The sequence below is a fragment of the Pseudorasbora parva genome, chromosome 14 (assembly GCF_024679245.1).
Source record: "Pseudorasbora parva isolate DD20220531a chromosome 14, ASM2467924v1, whole genome shotgun sequence".
NCBI lineage: Eukaryota > Metazoa > Chordata > Actinopteri > Cypriniformes > Gobionidae > Pseudorasbora > Pseudorasbora parva.
In genome coordinates, this window is record NC_090185.1 from 21,303,473 (window position 1) to 21,322,823 (window position 19,351).

Below are 19,351 nucleotides of genomic sequence, written 5' to 3' on the forward strand. Positions count from 1 at the left end.
TACACAATTACATTTTCATTATACTGTCACATTAAATGCATTTTCTTTTTCAACTGAATGTTTATTTACGAAATAACTGACTGTTTACCAAGATCAGAATTTGAATTAATTTTGTTTAACAGTTAATGTTATATAAACTACAAAAAATAACTAGTGTTACTCGCAAGCTGTTTGTAATTTGGATTCATGTATCTGCACAGAAAAAGCTCTCAAAATATTTCAGAGAGCTTGTGAGTATTAAATAGTGTAAAATCAGTTGAATGGTTAAATTGGTAAACTTAAAAAGTTGGTAAGACTTAACAACCCACGTTGAAATGTGGGCCATGTTTATGTGTGGTTTAAATGTCTGATTTCATTTTGTAAATATTTCTCTTTCATGTTATTTCTTTTTTTAATTTCTGATTATATACCTACCAGAGTTAATTCTAGATTTTTATGAAAACAGACTGAACTGAAATTCCTTAATGGACATCCAGAGAAATGAAAGGCAATCTTTATTACTTAACTGAGTAATTCCAAATTAATGACCATGAGTTTGTAATTGCTTAAAGCTTGTGTGAATCTGGGAGTTTCAGCTGTGTAATTTGATTTGAATGACTAACTAGAACAATTAGACAAATGGTGAAGTGCGTTCCCTATTTATGTTGAGCATGGAACTGGTACATAATGAAAATTAAGGGCACACAGTGACCTTCTGTTAGCGTTCGGTTTTATCCTGTGCGTTTTTCAATGGCTGTAATTGACGGAGAATGATGTGCACATGACTGCTCTGTGTGTGAGAATGTGAAGACCCTTTCACCCACCGTGGTGTGACCCCCTGACATGAACTCGAGAAACCCACTGTAATGTTACTGCAGTTGCTTTACTGGCTCACTGCTTTTGGAGTTCATCACCGATGTTATGTACCGTTATGCCTGATTGTGTTGTTTCTGTGATAATGTGTGATCTGACTTGTGAAAATTAGCTAGACATTGGATGTGTGAACATCACTGGTGGTTTAGTTCGAGACTTTGCTTTGAGCTGCCTGTGAAGATGCACTCTGATAGATGATACCTCGATAAATGTGAGCTTGCTTGTTGAATCAGCAAAAACTTGCAATATGCTAGATGTTTGGTATCGTCTTCAGATGACACAGCTGTAATTCTTGAAAGTGACTGGTACTTTAGTGAAGATTGATTGTTCAATCTGCTTGATTCAGGAAGTCTGTCTAGTATTTGAAGCTAACATGACATAAAATGCCATGCATCAAAATTGACCCTTTTTTAACAGATTTCCAATGTCTTATTGTACACAATTCTGTTCCCTATTCTAAAGAAAAAAAAATCTATAATTTAAATTGGAGTATAATAACTTTGCTTCACTTCTAAAGTGACTTTTTTATTTTTTGCTGATGTCATCAAGGCCTTGTGGTCATGAAAAAAAATCATAGCCTAACGATCACAGTCAATCCAGCAGCCATATCACTCTGTAGCCCAAGACTGGTCTCCCACTGAAGCGAAGCAGGGCCGAAACTGTTCAGTACCTGGATGGGAGACCAACTGGTAAACCTAGGTTGCTGCTGGTAGAGGTGTTAGTAAGGCCAGCAGGGGACGCTCACGCTGTGGTCTGAGTGGGTCCTAACACCCCAGTATACCGATGGGGACACTGTACTGTCAGAGAGCACTGTCCTTCAGATGAGACGTTAAACAGAGGCCCTGACTCTCTGTGGTTATTAAAAATCCCAGGATGTCCTTCGATAAAGAGTAGGGGTGTAACCCCGGAATCCTGGGCAAATTTGGCCAAAAGAACGAGACTTGGACCGAAGACTTGTGAACTAATTAATTCTGTTTCCTGTACAGAACATATGGAATGTTGCACATACGCGGTCAACACAAAATGAACAAATCACTTTCTGGGAAAACCCGTTGTTCTTGAGTCATATTAAAGATTTGTTCAAAATGAACGAATCGTTCATAAATCTCAACTGAGTACCTAACACACTCATACACGAGCGTGAAGCTCAACTTCCATAGGAATGATTTGAAAATGCTTGCTCTGCTCGAACTGCGCCAGTAGACAAACACTGTTATAATCAACCCATCCAACGTTACGCATACACATCGGACGCTTTTTGATGCTCCACCCAGCATACCCAGTTGAAGAAGTCACCGCTCACCGTACATAAGTGCTGTCAAAATTAGCGTTAACACGTGCGATTAATCTTTTTCAGTTTAACATATTAAAAATATTTAACGCAATTAACGCAGCATACGTTTTTGTGTCATCCTTGGGCTAGCGTTACATGACGGTCATGCAAATGCTTTTAAACCATTAAAGCGCGACAAGACAAAAGAGATTGCGCTGTCTGTGGATGTCATGTCTATGTGAAACTGTGAATTGATTAAAAAAATAATGTTAAAGCACCCTTATAATCTGTTTTAAGATGTGTTGTAATCCAGCAGTTTAACAGGTCTGTCTTGCTGGTAGGGTTGCAGCAGCAGCGGGCCAAGCGGGCGGACTGTCCCAGGCTATCATGGATGACCGCTCCTCTCTGGGCAGAGTGAGCGGCTCAACTGAATCTGTGTCAACCGTCGCCAGTGAGGAGTTTGTTCTTGTGCCGCCCACTGCTGGGGGCTCCCCCTCCAGCTCAGAGGGGAGGCCCAGACTCAAGGTGTCTCTTTCTTCTACAGCCTGCTAAGCATCATTTATGATGTACACTAAACATGCATTTGTTTTAATGTGATAGTATCCTGTTGAAAATAATCTACAATGTCTTATCTCTGTCATCTCTTCGTCTCAGATGTCGTGGAACGGGAGTGAGCAGTTGGAGCGGGCGATGGAGGAGGTGTTGGATGATGTTGGTGATGGACCAGGAGCTGCAGATGAAAAAAGTCTGGTAGTGCTCAGCTCTCCGATCAGACCACCCACCCTGACTCTGGACACAGCCCCCCATGGTACATCCTGCTCGCAGTAACAAACTAACACACAAAAAAACTAGGAAGTAAATCAGTTTTACTCATGGAGCTCTGTGATTTGTTTTGATCCTTGTTAAATGTCATCCATAAATATATCTACAAATGAACAGAGGCAGAGCTGCAGTCTACTAAGATTTTCTCTATTATTATTATTGCTGCTACTACTATTAGTATTATTCAATGGCAGGGCTATTTTATACACACACAAAACACATACACACCTACAAAAAATATATATATTTTACATATTAATATTGCTGTGTTCTTAATTGATATGTATTCCAGTGTAATATAAATACTTTTTGTTTTTTATTTGTTTTTTTGTTTGTTTTTACATACAGTCAAAATGGTATTGATTTATAATATATATTTAAATTATGGTAAGCAGGTTATCCTATGCAGATGTGAAGATATGTTTGAGGAGATTTTTTGAGCACACAGGGGTTTCGGCCTATCCCATCTAAACTAGCTCTCTAACTATCTGCTTCCTGTTGCCGAGTGCTAAAATTGAGGGGCTCTGAACACACTTCCTCTCTACCTTGCACAGACTTCCTCATTCAGTCACCCTTTACACAATAGACCTTTAGATAAAACAGGTTTATGCAAAGCATGAGTTTATTGTTTGAGGATTACAGTAGGATGACAAGAAAATAATCTAAAAAAATGGTTGCCATAAATCACGTTGTTCCACTTCTAACATCTGATTGGATTAGCCAGTTGATTTGCATATCTTAAAAATAAAATCACATTGTAAAGGAGAAAAAAGACATTTTCCTACAACCTTGAGACTTCTTTGTCTGTATTTACAGAAGCATCAGCAGCGGTTTTGGAGAGTGCGACAGTACAGGAGGAAGACAGCGTGCAGTTTAGTAAACTGTCCTACCTTGGCTGCACCTGGGTGAAGGCCCCTCGTAACGAAATGGAGGCCCAGAAAGCCATGGCCACCCTGCGGGCAGAGAGCGCCATCCCCATCCCCATCACCCTCCATGTTCCCAACGGCCCAGACGGTTGTGTCCGGTCAGTCATTTGCAAAAAATGCAGTGGGGTCCACAAGTCTGTGACCACTAGTTAAGAATCATTCATTTTGTATTTTTATGTTTGTAATTTAATAATTTTGTATTATATATATATACAGTACAGGCCAAAACTCTGGACACATTACTATTTGTAATGTTTTTGAAAGAAGTTTCTTCTGCTCATCAAGCCTGCATTAATTTGATCAAAAATACAGAACAAAGATGTATAATGTGATATATTATTACAATTGAAAATAATTGGTTTTCAATTTATTATACTTTAAATTATCATTTATTTCTGTGATGCAAAGCTGAATTTTCTGTATCATTCCTCCAGTCTTCACTCTTCAGCATCACATGATCCTTCAGAAATCATTCTAATATGATGATTTATTTTCAAAGTTGGAAACAGTTCTGCTGCTTAATATTTTTTCATAACCCGTGATACTTTTTTATAATACTTTGATGAATAAAAAGTTTAAAAAAAGAAAGAAAAAAAAGAAGCAAATGTTTTAAAAATAGAAATCTTTTGTAACAACAATATACACTACTGGTCAGTAATTTGGGGGTCAGTCAAATAAATAAATAATTTTATTCAGCAAGGATGTTAAATTGTTAAAAATGATAGTAAAGGAGATTTATATTATTTTAAAATATGTTTTTATTTTGAATAAATGCAGTTCTTTTAAACCTTTTATTCATCAAATATATATCAGGCAGCAGAACTGTTTCCAACACTCATAATAAATCAGAATATTAGAATGATTTCTGAAGGACATGATGAATGTCACATTTGACTGAAGACTGGAGTAACGATCCTGAAAATTCAGCTTTGCATCACAGAAATAAATGATAATTTAAAGTAAAATACATTGAAAACCAAATATTTTAAATTGTAATATATCACGATATTAAAACAGTTTTCTGTATTTTTGATCAAATAAATGCAGGCTTGATTATATAGTGCTGGCTTATATATATATATATATATATATATATATATATATATATATATATATATATATATATATATATATATATATATATATATATATATATATACATATATATATATATATATCTATATATATATATATATATATATATATATATATATATATATATATATATATAATATACATAATATAACCGTTACAAAAAAGCTAAGACTTTTACTAGTCCTGGATAATCATGCATTTTTGTTATACATTACATTTTTCTTATTACCTTTATATCTTAAAATATGCTGCTTTTTTAAAATTTATTTTTACAAATTTAATTTATTTAAATTTATACCAGATTTACTTAGCATTTTTATAATTTAATACTATATTATTAAGCCTTTATTTCCATTTTTACCTAGATTAGCAGATTTGTAAAAAAAAAAAAAATTCTCCAACTTTTGGACTCCACTGTATGCATTACATCAGATGCATCTCACAACCAGTAACAATGTGTTCATTTGCACGTGTTTCTCCCTGGGGCTTCACAAGATTTTATATTGAGCACATTTAGCCTCCTTGCTCGGAGACAAACCGCATTGAACATTGGGAGTGTAAAATGTGACTTCTCTTTAGTTGCTGAGTCCTTGTGATCTTCATAGTGTGTGTGCTGTCAAGAGTTAACACAGCTGTCACCTGAGCTGCTTTTAGCTCTTGCTTTCAGGTTCGTAAGCATGGTGTAGCACTTCTGTTTTCTCACCCAGTGTGCATTTTCTTTTTTTCTCAGGAACTGTGCCGTAACCTCAGATCGAACATCTCACTTTTTCCTCCTCTGTAACCTCAGAACTGACTCTTAAGTTAGCTAAGCAAACTTTGAAACACATGGAAAGTTTATTCATTGAAGTACTATATTTAATATATTATTAGTGCTTATTTTGACTATATCTAAATGCAAATGTCCTTTTTAGTGTTAGTGATCAGACTATTAAAAGTACTTTGACCTATTGTGCACAATACAGAAAACGTTTGATTTTTGTTTTTTGATAGCTATCAGTTGGCACTAAATTTGGTGTGTATCATAAAATTTTAGATTGTGATACATACTGCTTTGGCTTTTTCTTGCAGTCTTATCATGGACGAATTGTACAATCTGAAAAGCAGCAATTGCGATGGACAGAACAAAATGCACTCAAATGAGTTATTCCAAATGTTTTTTGGTTATGTTTTTAATCACTCTAGGATTGTCGACCAGGCCACAGGAACAGAAATTGCATCTTTCCCCATCTATAAGGTGTTGTTCTGTGCACGAGGACATGAGGGATCTGTCGAGAGCGACTGCTTTTCCTTCACTGAGAGCTACCGCAGTTCAGAGGACTTTCAGATCCACGTCTTCTCCTGCCATATCAAAGAGGCTGTGAGTTCAGTAATGTTTAATGTTCAAAGAGTCAGTCTTGTAATGCAGAAATCAACTAACCTCCTTTCCTTATTTAGGTTAGCCGCATCCTCTATAGCTTCTCAACGGCCTTCAAGCGATCTTCAAAAGCTGCCACAGACATGCGAGATTCAGTGTTGCCACTTTCCCCCGATAGCGACATCTTCACCTTCACCGTTTCTCTAGAAGTGAGAGAAGATGACGGCAAAGGAAACTTCAGGTCTGTCATTACTCACTTCACTTCTGCCTACATCTCGCTTTGTGTTTTTACTGTTGCTGTCCATGAACTGTTGCATTATTTGGTTGCTATTGTTTATTTGGATTTAGCAACCAAAATAGAAGTGTAATCATGTCTCTCCTTCTTTGTTTTCCCTCTATTTGCTTACACATCTTACAGTCCAGTTCCCAAAGACAGAGATAAATATTACTTCAAGTTGCGGCAGGGTGTAAATAAAAAAGTGTCTGTCACTGTCCAGCAGATGTCCAACCAGGAGCTGGTAATTGAGAGGTGGGTTCTGGGATGTGGCCAACAGAGTTCAGAAATATAGCTTTTTTGCCATTTCATAGAACCATATTTTGCCTTAAAATGACTGCCAGGTCCTTGCCTTTAAAGACCCCATAAAATGGCAGATAAGTTACAAAAAAAATAATAACCAAAAGTGGTGAAACACATGTAAGGCTTTGTTCTATAGATTGGCAATAGGCTTTAGTTGTTATGTCACAGCCATGAACCATGATTAGTTACTTGCTATTGTTAGTCAAAAGCAGTAAATAGGTAACAGTCTTGTTCTAGGCATAGATATAAATAAATTGTATTTGCACAACATATTTAATTACTTAATTTATACATGTAAATGATTTAATTATTTATATAAAAATATATAATTTTCTTTTATATTTATTTGCATTAAATAAATGTATGTGTCTATATGTCTCTCTCTCTCTCTCTCTCTCTCTCTCTATATATATATATATATATATATATATATATTATGTATATATAATACTAAATTCAAATGTAAAAAATATAAAATCTTTATTCATGCTTCTCATATAGTAATTTATTATATCTTTTGGATTTGTCATGGCAATTATTCATGAAATATCGTGTTATATGCATAAAAACAGATTGCAATGATGTGGAAGTTTCAAATTTCATTTTTTTTATTCAGAGTACAACGTTGATGACATCAAATGTTGAAAGTGAGACATTTTGAAATGTCATGCCAAATATTGGCTCATTTTGGATTTCATGAGAGCTACTTATTCCAAAAAAGTTGGTACAAGGCCATGTTTACCACTTTGTGGCATCCCCTCTTCTTTTTATAACAGTCTGCAAACGTCTGGGTACTGAGACACCAATTTGATCAAGTTTAGGAATAGGAATGTTGTCCCATTCTTGTCTAATACAGGCTTCTTGCTCAACGGTCTTAGTTCTTCTTTGTCGCATCTTCCTCTTTATGATGCAACAAATGTTTTCTATGGGTGAAATATCTGTACTGCAGGCTCGCCATTTCAGTACCCGGCTCTTTCTTCTACACAGCCATTATGTTGTAATTGATACAGTATGTGGTCTGGCATTTTTATGACCACAGAACAGTTTTCAACTTTGCCACAGTCCGTTTTAAATGAGCCTTGGCCCAGAGAAAACGCCTCTGTTTCTGGATCATGTTTAGATATGGCTGCGTCTTTGACCTATAGAGTTTTAGCTGAAAATGGTGAATGGCACGGTGGATTGTGTTCACCAACAATGTTTTCTGGAAGTATACCTGAGACCCATGTTGGGATTTCCAAGGGCCCGAAGATCACAGGGATCCAGTATGGTTTTCCAGCCTTGACCCTTACGCACAGCGATTTTTTTCAGATTTTCTAAATCTTTGGATGATATTATGCGCTGTAGATGATGAGAACTTCAAACTCTTTGCAATTTTTCTCTGAGAAACTCCTTTCTGATATAGCTCCATTATATTTTGCGTGCAGCATTGGGGGAGTTGGTGATCCTCTGTCCATCTTGACTTCTGAGAGACACTGCCACTCTGAGAGGCTATTTTTATACCCAATCATGTTGCCAATTAACCTAATAAGTTGCAAATTGGTCCTACCTGTTCCAACTTTTTTCCAAAATCCAAAATGAGCCAATATTTGGCATGACATTTTAAATTGTACCACTTTCGACATTTGATATGTTATCTATATTTTATTGTGAATAAAATATAAGTTTGAGATTTATAAATTATTGCATTCCTTATTTATTCACAAATTTTACAGTGTCCCAACTTTTTTAGAATTGGGTTTGTGTGTGTGTATATATTTATATATATGTATGTGTATGTGTGTGAGAGCTGACTATATATGTATGTGAAACGAGAATGTATGTGTGTGAGAGTACCAGAATGAATTATGGCTTGTACGGCCCCTCATATATATACACTTTACACATTTCATGTAATATATATATATATATAAATATATACATATATTATAATTACATGAAATGTGTAAAGTTGATCTATAAATGTATTTTGAGTTGAAACATATTAATGTGATTCATTGTGCAACCACTTGATGTCGCTCTAGTCACAGAAAAGACCCTCCTCACTTTGTGAGACTTGCTATGAAAATTAGCTAATCTGAACTATGCTGCTATTTCATTTCAAAGAAGCTCAATCACAGTGTCAAAATATTATGATAAATAAACAATGCTTCTTCCTCACAATCCAAACCCTTCACTTTCTGTCCAGGTGCTTTGGGATGCTGCTGAGTCCTGGTCAGAAAGTACGGAACAGCGACATGCACCTCCTCGACATGGTGAGATGCATTTCTGGAGTTTTCCCCCATTATTCTCGTGATGTAACTTCTTGTGCTCGAGCTGTTTTAACTCTACCTCAGGCTCAATATTATAGATTTAATTTCTTATGTCTCGACTCATTTCAGATACCTTTCTGTTGCCAATTTTAGAAACACTTAATGGAAATATAGGCTTTTTATTATTCATTAAAAACATAATTTTACAAAGGCCCTTGAGCAAGTTAAGCTATGGCGACTTGCACCTCAAGACTAAAAACAATTAGCAGTTCAATCAAGAGTAATTTCGTTCACAGGAATTCTTGAATTGAAAACGTTCAACAAGGCTTAATCATACTTTTTCACCAAGAAGCCCAAATGGTCTATATTAGAGCTGTCAATAATCATGATAAATCCCATTATTTTTTACTAGGTTCATTAATGCAATTGCTCTCAAATTTGCTGCACTAAATACTTATTTTTCCTTTTAAAATATGCCGCATGCTATTTTTAGTCTGTCTTATTGACGCTGTAGCAAGTGTTTTTCATTTGATCGCATGTCATATTTGTGGAGTTTTAATGATGTTCAATTAAATTCTGCCTTACAAAGACTGCAAATTACTTAACATTTAATAAAAGTCCCATATGGGTTTGCTAGATATTAAATTAGCCATTAAAAGAGTCTGTCTCCTTCATTTCCTTCAACCAGTTATTAGAAATCACACCCAAATTAATAAATGTTGTCCAATTAAGATGAATGCATTTGCCATCTTAAATGTACCATGGTTAAACTAGTAATCCAGTAGCCTTAGTCATTATAGTCATTTTTTGTTTTGTTTCATTTGAAGGAGTCTATGGGTAAGAGTGCTGATGGGAAGGCATATGTGATCACTGGCACCTGGAATCCGAACACTCCAGCTTTCCAGCCACTGAACGAGGACACGCCGAAAGGTGAGAGCTAATACACAATCCTTTGAAACTGTGAAACTCATGCACTACTCAAGTGTCTCTAGTTCTTTTTATTGCATCAAGATGTGCCCAAGTTTTCACAAAAATTCACACTCATTCTTCCATCTATTTTTTTTCTTCTCACATTACTTGCAAGCCATACAGTTTTCAGCACTTTGAGAATGCTGAGTTTCTGTTCCAGCAGCTTTTCTTGTCGTGGTCAAAATGAGACATTTCTCATTGACAGCAATTCAATTTGAATTAATTTTCATCTTTCATCTTTCTCTTGGGCCTGAACTAGGGGGTTTGATTAATGGAGCACTAACGCCAATATATATAGATAATAATCATATGAATTTCGAAATTAATGTAATGTTGCCGTTATTAATGCATGTCTGTATGCATGGTTCATTTTATATAATATATATTTAAAAAAAATATCATTTCTATTTTGTATATAAGGTGTATCTTTTACGTAATGCATATATTATTATTATCTAATAATAATAATAATAATAATAATAATAATAATTATTATTATTATTATATATTTAATTGATACATTTTATATTGATACCATGTACAATTTAATTGTAGTAAATGGAATATACATAAACTAAAAATTAAAATGAATGTAAATATATTTGGAACTCCCTCAATATGTTTTGAAATGTTTATTTTATATAATCTATATTGTTTATTAAAAATATATTTTGAAATGTAAAAAAAAAACGTATATAATAATTTTATATAACTTTTATATAATTTAAGTCAAAATAAACTATACTTGTATATATAATTTAATTGTATACCATTTTTAAATAAATATATTTAAAGTATATACTTTTGGATTTGCATTATGTAATAGCTTTGTTTAGATTTTATAGAAATGCCAACAAATTATTGCAGTAAATAAAATATGCACAAACTTAAATTTTGTTTGTGTGTGTATACATGTTTGAATATGTATGTTTAAAATTTACTTAAAATATTTAAAAAATATATATATATTATTCATTGACATGGCTTTTTGTAAATTTGAAAAAAAAAAATGTTTTCATAAAACCCCGAAATGTCAGCTGGTGGTCCAAATTGAAAATGGGAAGCAGTAATTTCCTCTTTATTTAATGATGCAACTTACTAGAGTACCAGTAATCCTCATCATGGTGTGTGTATATAGTTTATTTGGTATGAGGCCAAACTGGAAGCAATGGAACGGAAGCTTTAATGTTCTGTTGTGAAATTATATGGTGTTCGTTTACTAGAAATTAAATTCCAGTCTGGTAGACTCAGATACCCACCTCAGTTTTAATAATGTTTAATTCAGCAACCTGAATGAACTGAGTTTGTTATTTCAAGTCTACACTTTATTACACTGTCAGTAAAACATTCCACGGACCTCGTCGTGGTTTTGTGTCCATTTGTAAGGCTCAGTCGGGACCCGCCAGAGATCTTCTGTTATTTACCTTCCCATCTTTCTCACAGCCACCTTTTCTGACCTGACTCTATCGTAATTGAAATCTATTTTCAGCGATTCCCTCATAAATCTGTAACTATTTCTGTTCTTGTTTCCTGTTAATTGAAATAATAAAACCCCCTTGGTGTGAAACAAACTGATTTGTGATTTTGTTTCTCTCAGCGGTCTGGTTGGTTTCATAATTATAGGGCTCACCTGAGAGAGAATAGCAGTTACCAGAAAGCTACACTTGCCTGTAAATAAAATTGCCTGAGTTTTAGAAAACGTTACCTTTTTAATCTGATTTGACACTTAGTTTCAGTGTAAATGAGATGTAACATACATGAAACTTTTACACTTCCATGAAAAGAATATGCTATGAGGAAATAATGTGGGCGAGGCTCGGGTTTATCTGTTTGAATTTGATGGAGGATGAAAAGTAGGTTTATGATACTACTGGTTAATATTTTTCCTGTCCCCATCGAGGCACTTAAACTGTGAACCTTTCCCCTTCCAGATAAGCAGGTATACATGACGGTGGCAGTGGACCTAGTGGTGACAGAGGTTGTAGAACCTGTTCGGTTCCTCATGGAGGCGCTAGTGCGGGTGTATCCGGCTAATGAGAGGTTCTGGTATTTCAGCAGGAAGGCCTTCTCTGAAACTTTTTACCTCAAGCTCAAACAGGTACACTCCTACACCAAACCAAAAAAGCTTATATGCTATTCATAAATGCATGTCTATTTTGTAATTTTCATAATTATTGAAGATGATCATTAGCCTGACAAGCCAGACCCACATCAAGATGTTTGGTCTGGAAACTCACCATTGACAGGGCTCAGTCTGAGGGGCGGGATAAACGGTTGTCTTTCAAACTCCCTCTGCATGCGATAGGATAGCGCTCCAACCAACCAGAGCAACGTGAAGTGGAGCTTGTTGATAGATTAAAGATTCGCCGTATCCGGTCAGCAAAACTCTAAATACATCTTTCCTTTTTAAGAATGACTTCAGTGCCGTTCTTTTTTTCTTTTCTCAGAGAAAATCTTAACTTCGAGTCTTCTAGAGTCGTGGTCAAAGCTGATTCGCCAGTTTCTGTGTTTACTAGAAGCACGCAAACCCAACTCGGCCGTCGTTATGTTAAGCCCCGCCCACTGACTCTATACATGATGTGATTGGCGCAACCAGAGTTTGGCGTTTACAGCTCAGACGTGTATTGAGAGTTGCTAGACCACACTCGCAGATTAGATTTCTAGGCTAGGTGATCATATTTAATGAAATAAAATAATTGGTGAAATAAGTGTATATATTTTTTGAAATGCTTACTCTAAGGCCAGTAGCATAAGTAATACATTTCTTATTCTTCTTTATTTTATTATAATTAATTAAATGCATTAATCAGTATAATAAAAGGTAAAATATAAAAAAAATTATAATAATTTTCTCATCTCTTAAGATAAAAATGTATCTATGTATATCTATATTGGTGAAATGAAAGGTGTAATTAAAAAATAAATTGTACTTAAACCTTTTATATAACCAATTAATGTATTTAATTATAAAGAAAGAAAGAAAATAATAATAAATTATATTTCACCAATTATTTTATTCAGTATTTTTATCACCTTTAATTGTCATGAAATAATGTGACCTGGAAACGATCTTGACAGGCTTTGTAAAATTCCCCCATTTCTTGCGAAGCCTGTGATCCGCCCATGAGCAGTTATAGACTTAGATATAGCAACTGCACAGATTGGAGAACAAACCTTGAGGAAGGAAGTGAGCTTTTGTGAAGGGTGAATAGGAGCAGTAACTCCTGGAAGCTGTGAAGCGGCAAATGGAGGCTTTGTATAATTCGTAGCTTAATAAGAGGCCTGGCGCTCATTATCATGCTCAAGTAATTAGAGCTTGCAGCCTGCATCTCTGCCTGATTGCCTCCGTAGCTATCTTATCGCAGAGAGAAAGAATGCCTGGGCTGTAGTTAAAAGCTAATTAAAAGATAATATTATGGCGTTAGCGATAGACCCAGCCCATTCTCCACGTTATTTTATTATTCCGTATTTGTTTACGCTGCTCATTAGGTGCGAGGAATTAGCGTGTAATTATTCTGGCTGTAAACATCATTCTTTGCCTGTAGTACAGTTCCACTTTGCAATTAAAAAAGGAAACGATGGTTTACATAAGAGCCACATGGCGCGAGGGAAGCAGTGTCAATAGAAATGTTTGTAAGGGTTACTTGAAGCGGAGTAGTACGGGTGTAATCTCTGCAAACCTCTTCTTCTATTGCTACTTGTTTTAATTTTCTTCCCGTGTGTGCAATTATGTATTTGTTGTTTCCCCTGAAGCAGTTGCAAAGGTGAAGCTAACTTTGAATGCTAAGTTGTAGCTGCACTGTTGTCTCTTAAAGAACAGCGCCAGGCGCTCGTCCACCATTAGCGTGGTCACGCTGAAGTGAGCTGTGCTTTACAACAGATTATTTTACTATCAAAATAATCTTAGACAAGCTGCCCATGATTATTGTTTGCTTCATCAGTATGGTTAAATTTTTTTCTCTCATTTTTACAATATAATATAAATAAAAAATGTATTGTGCTGTTTTGTCTTTAGTTATTTATTTTCATTATATTAACGCTTTCCCCGCCATAATTTTTTTTAAAGTTGCCCACCAGCGTTTTTGAGCATTTTCACAAAAATTGAATGGCCCATATAATATAAATATCTGAGCATGCAAAAAAGCAACATTTTGAACAAAAAGCTAAGAAAATCAAGTTTTTGTCAGACTACATACAGATCAGATTCAGAGAAATTATCAAACACAGATGGAGTAGATTGAGTCCATCAACAACCCAAATGCTTGCACAATACTATAGCTCGCCCTGGGTCAACATTTCATTCAGTAACATTTGGCAGGTTTAATTTATATGTTTGTTTGATGATCACGTTATTTTAAATATGCATCTGCTGAAATACGATCACTTTTTTTTTTGCGTCGTCTTTGCTTGTGTTTTGATCATAGGCTGTAAAAAAATATGGGCGTAGTGTCCGTGACGTCATTCATAGGATTCTGAAGTGCAGTTTGGAAAGCGTAAATAAGAGACAAGCTGGCAATGCGTCATTGTGTGTCATGCCCGGATAACAGAAAACGGGCAAAGAGGCGTGACGTGGGCAGAGCTGATGTGACGTGATGACTAATAAATAAATGGCTATCCACCTGTAAATCAAAGTGGCCACGCCCTTAATTATGCAGATTTTTAAGGCTTTATACACTGTAAACTAATGAGTTATAAAAAAAATCACCCCCCTCACAGTTGTCATGAAGGGCAAAATTAGCTGTATAGACCAAATCCCCAATTTGTACCAGGCTGTAAACATGTTTTATTCTACTGTAAAGTTGGGCAGTTTTAGCCTAGAAATATAGACGCACCCTAGCCACAGCAAATCTAATCTGCTGCGAGTGTCGTCTAGCCACTCTCAATAAACGTCTGAGCTGTAAAAACCATACTCTGGTTAGGCCAATTACATTGTGTATAGAGTCGGTGGGCGGGGCTTAACATAATGACGGCCGAGTTGCGTTTGCGTGCTTCTAGTAAACACAGAAACTGGCGAACGGCGGTCTGGCGAATCAGCTTTGACCACGACTCTGGAAGACTTGAGTTGAGCTTTTCTCCGAGAAAAGTACAAAGAATGGCACTGAAGTCATTCTTAAAAAGGAAAGATGTATTCAGAGTTTTGCCGACCGGATACGGCGAATGTTTAATCTGTCAACTAGCTCCGCTTCACGTTGCTCTGGTTGGTTGTAGCTCTATCCTATCGCATGCAGAGGGAGTTTGAAAGACAACCGTTTAACGTGCCCCTCAGATTGAGCCCTGTCAATGGTGAGTTTCCAGACCAAACATCTTGATGTGGGTCTGGCTTGTCAGGCTAGGGCATTTTAACATGGGGCTCAATTAGATTCTGCTCCCTTCTGGACCATGTCTCTAGTGGCCAGTTGAGGAATTGCAATTTAAGTCACCTCCGTATTGGCTTCAAGAGAAACTGGGGGAGGTTGCCGTTTGGTTTTGATCAGACAATGCTGTACACATTCAGAAGATCCATAATAGCGCCCCCTAGCATATAACAGTGAAAACACTGAAAAACAATGAAAATTCATTGTTTGGCAGGGGAAGCGTTTTCTTACAAATAACGGTTAAAGGGGCTGACCATTGCATTCTTCAGTATCTCCTTTTGTGCCATACTGTTTAGGAATGATATGAGGTCCATGTAAATGTTTTCATTTTGGTGTTCTCTGTTTTTTTTTTAAATCTAAGCTATTCTTAATGAGGCTCTGTGCCTTTGACACACAGCATTTTTCTGCTCTATATTTTTGTAGGGCACCGGGAAGGGCAGCCAGGGAGATGCCATGTATGAAGTGGTCAGCCTGCAGAAACATACAGAATGTGCATCCGGAACACGTGGCCGCCAGCAGTCTCCCACAGAGGAAGAGGAACCAGAGGAAGGCATGTCATCGTCTGGTTTATCAAAGTGCTTTTCTGTGTTTTATGTTTGTTGCCATTTTGAGGCCTCCATTTTAAGGTCAACTTCTTTTAAAGGAACCTTACACTTTTGCAGTCTGCTGAAGTCCACTTACAATGTTAGTTTTTTAACTTTGTTTCGCTTCCTAACAAACTCTGGTGCGATTTGAATGAAATACGAACACAACCCAGACCAAAGACATGTAAATGAACCCAAAACGGGACTTGATGTCACAAGCTGCGACTCTAAAAGTAGTCGAAAGTATCAACTTTGGTACCAAGTCGGTACTGAAATTTTAAAAATGTGACACTATCAGCATTTCCCTCTAGCATTGGGAGTGCTGTTGAACAGATTCTTAAACATCTCTGATTGGCCAAGGTGTTCACACGCTAAACAAAAAGTCTGTGATTGGCTACAATGATCAACTCTTCAAAAACATGTTGTATGCACCGTCTTTGACCCTTTTCAAAGCAAGGTTATTATAGTTTTGCTTTTTGAAATTAGTTTTTGTTTTATTATCGTTTTCAATTTTGCTACTAATTTCAGTTTAGTTTTAGTTAGTTTTACAAATGGTTTTGCTAGTTTTAGTTTAGCTTTTATTTTGCAAATACATTTCTATTTAGTTTTTATTTATTTAGTTTCAGTTTTAGTAATTATAGTTTAGCAGAGTTACCATAATGAAGTGTAGAGTTTAATCTTACTAAACATCCTTAAAGGGGGGGTGAAATGCTGTTTCATGCATACTGAGCTTTTTACACTGTTAAAGACTTGGATTCCCATCCTAAACATAGTCAAAGTTTCAAAAACTAATGTTGGACGTTTGATAGAGTATTTCTGTGTCAAAAATATTCCTTCCGGTTTCTCACAAGTTTCGGAGAGTTTTTTTCGAGTATGGGTCTACTTGACGTTAATAGAACGGAAGGTCCTTGTACGGGCTCTTCTCCCGGTAGGGTGCGCGCGCGTGTGACTAGAGCGAGAGAGAGGAAATGCACGCCGTAAACTGTCTCTCAGGTGCAGATCCAGTCCTCCGTGAGACTTATGTCGCGCGCCGCGCTCCACTTTATTCCTATGGGTGACGTCGAGCGACTTCACCGCTTCAGCACAGCATTCCGGGAAGGCAGCGCTGCATTTGAACCAATTTGAACGCTGAAATGACGGGAAACTTCACAACATCGTTTCAGTCGCGTCTCAAAGTGGATTTACACGCCACTGCTGTCACAGGACTTCACCAAATCATACCAAAGAAGTGTGTTTTTGACGGAGCGGTCCCAGCGATAAAGGTTCGGTCCTGCTTTGGAAGCAGCTGGTGTGTAAACGGCTTCAAATGTCTCTGCTATTGGCTACCGATCCATGGGTAAACATCAGTAAACGACAGGATCGCGTGCTTCGTCATTCAAATGCGCTAACGGTTACTCCATTGTTGTTCTATGTATGGCGTTACACTAGTCTGATGTGCAAAACCGTTCTGAATGCTACCTCTAAGGTCTAGTCACATACAATAGTCCATAAACCGAATCATGTCCTCATAAAATGTGAGTAAAGACACACAAAGGCCACTAAATACAGTACATACCACAGAGACGGACGTCCTGATGTTGCGGTTTTTCCTGTTCAATTTATTTCTGCCTCAGATTTGATTCTGGATCATATCTTTTAGCTGAGATAGCCATGGGTTTCTCCACACTTGAGGACGTCACCACTTTGTTCGCGATCGTCATTCTTTAGCTCCGCCCACACGATACGCCTCCAGGCGCTCTGTTTTTTCCGGAAAGACTTTGTACAGCCCATATTTCTTTTATAAATATGATAAAACTAAAGACTTTTCGGAGATATGAAGGATGCAATACTACTCTATGGGTACTCAAGATTGACATGAGATTGACTGAAACTGAGTGTTGCACCCCCCCCTTTAAGTGAAATAACTGTCGTTTAGGACTAGCGATGTGTTGACTGTCTGCATGCGTCCGTCACAGGACAGCGGTTAATCTCCTCAGATCACTTCATTTCGCATCACTTCAAATGCGCAATGATCACTTCATTGCGCATTTATACAGACACTCCCTCAACCGCCACAGTCAGATTTTCCACCACATTAAAGAGAGCTTATTAATAATGAAAACGAATATTTATTTTTGCTAATTAATATTTTATTTCAGTTTGTTTTTTAGTAAGAGTAGTTCGTTTCGTTTAGTTTTAGTTTTTTATTTATTCAGATTTTTAAAATTTTATTTCAGTTTACGAAAATGTTTTTTGACCAATAGTTTTAGTCTTAAGGTTATTTTCGTAAACGAAAACTGAAACTGTTTCACAGAGCCTTTACACAAATAAACACAGAAGCGTTTGAAAGCAGCAGATCTTGGTTTGTGTGTGTGACGTAGGGACTCATGTTGCTGTTTTGACACCTTTACACATTTTATAAGCTCTTCACAAGTTCTCAGCTGTTTAAAATACTGTCATATGCAGGCTGCACACATACAACGAGCACGTTTAGCCCAGCACTCCGCATTGTTTTGGATGGTCGGTAAATTCTGTCATGAAATGCATAATAAATAATACATAACATAATAAGGTGTTGCAGTGCTGATTATAAATTATAATCTTAGTTTATATAATTATAATTTTCAAAAGCTATTTCAAATTTCATCGTAATATTTCATTTTTCACATTGCAGACGGTGCTTCGTTCGGATATGTGACAATAGGGAAGAAAACGATTTCCGTTATCGCATCCTCCTTTTCATGCCAACTTTAAGAATTAAACAGGCTTGTGCCTACTGTACCTTTAACACTTCTGTATTTAAATGAGCTCTATTGTTACATAACAGTATTAAATGAAACAAATAACATGTTACAGTATACTTGCCCCACTTAACCCATCCGGTCTTTCAAATACAGGGAGCTTATTTCAGAGATGGCTTTTCAGATTGAGAGGAAGCTGACTTCTGTATACATGCGGACGTAAAAAGAACAGATTGCCTTGGCAGCAAAGCTTTAGCAGGGCCATTTGTTTTGCTGTTTTTTTTTCTCTTTATATGTCAATGCTAACACGTCAAGTGAATGAGATCATCCGTCCAGATTTTTTTCACCACCAAATTTTAACATGATCAACATTACCCCTTACATTTTCCTGCCTGCGGTTTGGCAGCACGAATCCATCGCAAGCTTTAATTTAGTCTCGTCCCGTAGCTCTAGGTGAAGTGTATCAGCCGTCTGTCTTTTTCGCCAAGCGGAGACGGCCTGTGTTTTTGACAGGGCGCCACGAGCTAGAGATGTGAAACCCTGGCGGCTTTCAAGTGGTTATCAGCGCCCATTTCA

General features: G+C 36.5%; 1 protein-coding gene across 1 annotated transcript in view; it reads left to right on the forward strand.

Moving 5' to 3' along the window:
• The window catches only part of rabgap1l (RAB GTPase activating protein 1-like), a 99,751-nt gene that overhangs the window by 7,335 nt on the left and 73,065 nt on the right, over positions 1 to 19,351 (forward strand). Inside the window, exons 2-11 of the mRNA XM_067415858.1 lie at positions 2,467 to 2,650; positions 2,780 to 2,933; positions 3,764 to 3,971; positions 6,151 to 6,325; positions 6,403 to 6,563; positions 6,741 to 6,851; positions 9,085 to 9,151; positions 9,976 to 10,078; positions 12,049 to 12,215; positions 15,895 to 16,021. Of these exons, the coding sequence (XP_067271959.1) occupies positions 2,513 to 2,650; positions 2,780 to 2,933; positions 3,764 to 3,971; positions 6,151 to 6,325; positions 6,403 to 6,563; positions 6,741 to 6,851; positions 9,085 to 9,151; positions 9,976 to 10,078; positions 12,049 to 12,215; positions 15,895 to 16,021 (1,411 nt within the window). The 5' untranslated portion in view covers positions 2,467 to 2,512. The remainder of the gene's footprint in view (positions 1 to 2,466; positions 2,651 to 2,779; positions 2,934 to 3,763; positions 3,972 to 6,150; positions 6,326 to 6,402; positions 6,564 to 6,740; positions 6,852 to 9,084; positions 9,152 to 9,975; positions 10,079 to 12,048; positions 12,216 to 15,894; positions 16,022 to 19,351) is intronic.